This window comes from Carassius auratus, chromosome 15 (assembly GCF_003368295.1).
Source record: "Carassius auratus strain Wakin chromosome 15, ASM336829v1, whole genome shotgun sequence".
In the NCBI taxonomy this organism is placed as follows: Eukaryota; Metazoa; Chordata; class Actinopteri; order Cypriniformes; family Cyprinidae; genus Carassius; species Carassius auratus.
Genome location: NC_039257.1, coordinates 4,920,443 through 4,926,024, shown reverse-complemented (window position 1 = coordinate 4,926,024; position 5,582 = coordinate 4,920,443). Strand labels below are relative to the sequence as shown.

The window sequence follows — 5,582 nt, the reverse complement described above, 5'->3', positions numbered from 1 at the left end:
CTGACAGATCTGATCTAAAAGGTGAGGAGTGGATTCCAACATGCGGTTGATTTGCAAAGCAAACTGTTTCTAGTTCACACAGGTCACAAGAATTATCATCTCTCAAACCAAAGCTAAGATTTGCATTTCGCAGAGGACAACAAGTTGACAACAATGAGTCTGGGCAGCACCAGTACAGAATCTGAAGTTTCAGAGGATGAGTTGGAGGATTGTCCTTTGGGTGAGGATGACGACTTTAGCAGCGAAAGCCCTGCAAAGATTCGTTCAGAGCGCTCAGTGTCATCCAGCCCCAGTGACACAGAGGGAATCAAAACGACTAAGAGGCGTACTCGGCCTAAGCGGTCCAAAGCACGGAGAGTCGCCGCCAACATCCGAGAGAGGAAGCGCATACTGGACTACAACCAGGCCTTCAACGCCTTGCGCACTGTCCTCAAACACGACCTTAGCGGAAAGCGTTTATCCAAGATCGCCACTCTCCGCCGTGCCATCCACCACATTTCAACACTGTCTTTATATCTGCGGACACATTCAGACACCGAAGCACATGTGCCTCCGTGTATCCATACAGAGTGTTACAGACAGCCAGAAGACAACCCTTCTCTGCCCAAGAAGACAGGAACTTTCCAGGAACCGATGGAAAACTACACTCCCCATCATCCAGAGCCCCTCACAGTTTCTCCAGAGATACCTGGGATTTTGTACCAGGACATATCGAACTCTGTACCATCTTCTCACTATGGTCACTGCGCAACCAACAGTCAGGTACACGTGAGCCATGGATGCTACAGTCACCACTGGGAGGACCAAAGCAGTGATTACTACAGTGGAGGAGCTGGATATCAACATGGGACGAGGGTCACCTGCCATCAGAATCATTTGGACACTTATGCAGACTCTGCTAACCCGTCTTTGGCTTGGCAGCTAGGTTACCTTCAGTATCATGGATACCAACAATCCCTGAGTATGCACTGACTAAATGCTAGAATTATGTTGAAAAACATTAGCAATCTATAAATATAGTAATGTGAAGATTATGTTTGGATCCATTGCTCAGGTTAAAAAAAATACTGTACATTTTACATTTTTTGTACTTAATAATTCATATATATTTTTTATATGCACAAATCCTCAAATAAAGCAGCTTATTATAAACCTGACTCAAAAAGTATAAATATATTTTAAATGTAATACAGTTTATGTACTCATTCTAACAACAAGATTATTGGTACATTTAGTGCAGTCAAATTAATTTTGGTTAAACCGTTAGAACACCGAAGAAGATTCACATTATTTTTATAGTGATACCTGATCCTGATCCATCTTAATGTGGAAGTCTGTACCTGCTTCCTAAGCAAAGTCATAACTGAAACTTTATTTTTGTTTTCCTCATTGTAATTTTATTTCTCCCAATATAACTTTAAATCTCACAATTTGAGCATGTACAGTTTGTTGTAATATGACTTTAAATCTGGCTTTGTGACTTTACATCTTGCAATTGCAGCTTTGTATCTTCCTTCTTTATTTCCAATCATTTTGGCTTTTTTCATTTCAGTGTTATTTGACTATTTATTGTTTTTACTTTGAGTAGTAGTTATTTCTTATGAGTTTTAATTCTTGCAAAACTTTGCCTGCATGTCAGTATGCATGTCATCATTTTCACACTTTCCTGTTAAACAAAGTGGCCACAGTCAGTAAATGGTTACTGACAGGGAAAAATAAAAAAAATGACAGCAAGTCTTTTATCCATGTAACAAACAATACATTTGTAGCCTAATACAGTAATTGTGTACAAAGCATGATTACTGATACATAAAGTCACAATCTGGTTTCTATTGTCAAATTTACTTGTTCTGTAATTATTCTAACAGGATTTGTTGTGCATCTTTAGAAATGTGACTTTAAACATAATTCATGCAGTTGAAGAATTCAACACCAAAATACATTTCCTCATTAAGAGACAGAAAGTCCTTCTTAAGATAGTGTTCAGGCTTTTTGAGATTTGCAAATTAGCAAGTGTCTTAAAATAATAATGTAATAGAGAAATTATTCCTGCAGAAGTGGGCAGTGATGGTCTCCCCCCCAGGACTGATAAAGGGAGTTGATTCCAGTAAGATGGGGGAACGAGGAACAGGAAGGAGCTCAGCGCTCCCTCAAGGCAAATATGACTCAGCTTTGTCTCTTGATCATGTCCAGTCAGGGGAAATTCCGATTCTGTTCATCTCCACCTCCTTCACATGGTGTGATTTCATGTTTCTCGTTTTTTGACAGAACTGGCAGCCAAGTAACAACTGGCAATTTTGTGCAGTAATTTCAAAAGCATTGTCATTTGAGTAAGTAGGGCTCAAATTCAGTCAGACTGATCCTAATAACGGGTTCAGATTTCAAGAATTGTGGGAAAGTATTTGTAAATGAAGTCATGCCAAACATCTAACGAAATCTGTGTGTTTTTGACTTGCAGATTACTATGTTTTTTTTGGTCGCTACACAAGTGGGCCACTTGAGGGCAGCAAATACATACAAGACCAGACTACATCGCATCAAAACTAATTCATCAGATTTGTTTTTATTCAAAAAGACGAACAGTTTTGATTTGTTGTTCTGAACTCAGTTAACCTGTATATTGTGGATTGATATACAGCTGAAGTTATTGGATTAAAAGCACGAAGATGATCAAATAATCCACCCAGAAATGATATGGTCTCCTCAATTTGTTTTGATCTGCAACACAAAATGAATTATTTTCCAACTTCCATATATTTTCATGTCATCAATAGATATTAAGCGCTATTTGACCGCTACAAGTCTGAAATAAATTGACAATGAGTGAGTAAATGATCAGAGTTTTAATTTTTGGGTGAACTATTCCTTTGACCTTTAGCTTTCGCCTTCCCAAAATCCTGTGCCATTGCTTCAGATATACCACTGATTTGTATTGAACCCCCACACTTGAATACGTAAAAGTCAGACACCCCACACATCTAGGGCTTATTATAATTTCATCAAATGGTAGGGTTTAATAAGTTCATGTCTTTGCCACGAATCCTTTTAAGGCCTCAGTTCTCTGAGAACCTTCGAGACATTTTATATGACTAACACAACATGTCAATGGGAGCATAAACAGTTTAAGTCTAACAAAAGCCAGTTGCCGGATAGAAGACAGATGAATCCATCGCCACATAAACAACCCTGTGAGCAGCAAGTCTCATGTTTTTCAGAGTCCAGCTGACACTGGAGTGCACACACTCCTGATGGATTGGGCAAAGGCTAACCGCTAGCCAGCTAAGTGACAGATTGCTCTATGACAGTGGAGATGATCACCGTCGGGATCACTGTCTTGTACAGAGGAGGTTGTTTGAGCTGGTCTCATCTAATGAACCCATTATAGGCTTGTACCATTATTGGCTCAAGACTAAGAAAATGGCCTATGTGACTGTTTGAATGGAAATAAGGATATTGATCAGTGACCTACAGTAACTCTAAGAGGGTGTTTATACTGAGCGATTTGCAGCAAGGTATTTTGCTGCTTGTTTTGTAAAAACAGTGTATTTATAACCATGTGAGTGACAGCAAACCTGTGGGCTTGTTCAGGGACGCAATAGAGTTTAGAAGAATTTAACTTTATGCAAATTAGTACAGATTTGATGTGGCAAAGTCAGAGAAGTTCCACAACTGCAAGACAATTACTGTGAGCATTATGTTTTGCCTCTGCCCACACACAAAAGTTTGGGGTCAGTAAGTAAAAAATAAATTAATACTTTTATTCAGCAATGAGGCATTTAAATAAAAGTGACAAATTTCTTATACTATTAAAAAATATTTTTGGTAAATTAATTTCTTTTGAACTTCGTATTTAAAAAGCAGAGTTTCCACAAAAAAATGTCAATCAGCCTATATATATATATATATATATACATACAGGTGCTGGTCATATAATTAGAATATCATCAAAAAGTTTATTTATTTAACTTATTCCATTCAAAAAGAGAAACTTGTATATCATATTCATTCATTACACACAGACTGATTTATTTCAAAAGTTTATTTCTTTTAATTTTGATGATGATAACTGACAACTAAGAAAAATCCAAAATTGAGAATCTCAGAAAATGTAATTACTTAAGACCAATACAAAGAAAGGATTTTTAGAAATCTACATCTCCATAAAGTTGGTCAGCAGCAGGAAGCATGAAGTGCTCTTAAACTTCCTGGTATACGGCTGCGTTGACCTTGGAGCTCAGAAAACACAGTGGACCAACACCAGCAGATGACATGGCACCTCAAACCATCACTGACTGTGGAAACTTTACACTGGACCTCAAGCAATGTGTATTGTGTGCCTCTCTTCTCTTCCTCCAGACTCTTTTGTCCTCTGCAAAATGATGTGGATTTCCAAAGGAAATCCACATCTTTTCCTTCCCTTCGCCTCTCTATTAATATGCTTGGACACAGAGCTCTGTGAACAGCCAGCCTCTTTTGCAATGACCTTTTGTGTCTTTCCCTCCTTGTGCAAGGTGTCAGTGGTCGTCTTTTGGACAACTGTCAAGTCAGCAGTCTTTCCCATGATTGTGTAGCCTACAGAACTAGACTGAGAGACCATTTAAAGGCCTTTGCAGGTGTTTTGAGTTAAATGTCTTCAATATTGAACCTTTTCACAAAATTCTAATTTTCTGAAATACTGAATTTGGGATTTCCTTCGTTGTCAGTTAGAATCTTTAAAATTAATAGAAATAAACATTTGAAATATATCAGTCTGTGTGTAATGAATGAATAAAATATACAAATTTCACTTTTTGAATAGAATTAATTAAATAAATCTACTTTTTGATGATATTCTAACTATATGACCAGCACACCTGTGTGTGTGTGTGTGTGTTTGTGTGTGTGTGTGTCTATACTCAAATCATTATATTAGAATGATTTATGAATGATCATGTGACACTGAAGACTGGAGTAATGGCTGCTAAAAATTCAGCTTTGCCATCATAGAAACACATTACATTTTACATTTACATGCATACATAATTAATCTGTGATAGCAACATAATTAATATTCAATAAAAGTATTTTAAATTGTATTTTAAATATTGTAATATTTCTGATCAAATAAATACAGCCTTGGTGAGCATAAAATACTTTAATGTAGAGCAATTTTAATTTAATATATAATTAATATAAAAATAAATGATGCATGGAAACCTGTGTCAGACATGAGTCTGATTCACGCATAGATAATCGTTCATCATGTCTATGATATGATGTATTATGCGCTGCTGCAATTTATGTACAGACACTTCCTCTGCATAATGTTAACTTTTAACAGCTAGAAATGTGATTCCTTGTCAAAGAAAATGACTTTCTTCTTTTTCTTTTTTTCCCCAATGCATCTCATTTATGAAACTCTCTTTGTGGAAACTAAACTTATGAATGGTCATTACTCAGCATCAGAATTTACACATTCGTTATAATTGATTTAATTATATGATTTATTTTTTGTCTCTTTCATCAGACAGTTTCATTAGAAAGTAACAGGAAATCACTATGTAAAAACTGAAGGTCACAGTTTAAACATGCATTGGCCACAA

General features: G+C 36.6%; 1 protein-coding gene across 1 annotated transcript; it reads left to right on the top strand.

Moving 5' to 3' along the window:
* On the top strand, positions 1-1,067 carry LOC113115500 (class A basic helix-loop-helix protein 9-like). The gene has a single exon (XM_026283091.1). It carries the CDS (start codon positions 154-156, stop codon positions 970-972), a length of 819 nt encoding a protein of 272 aa, XP_026138876.1. The 5' UTR covers positions 1-153; the 3' UTR covers positions 973-1,067.
* Positions 1,068-5,582: the final 4,515 nt, after the last annotated feature.

Bases quoted from the DNA above. Each gene is read 5' to 3' on its own strand.
- LOC113115500 (XM_026283091.1), top strand. From the start codon at position 154: ATGAGTCTGGGCAGCACCAGTACAGAATCTGAAGTTTCAGAGGATGAG.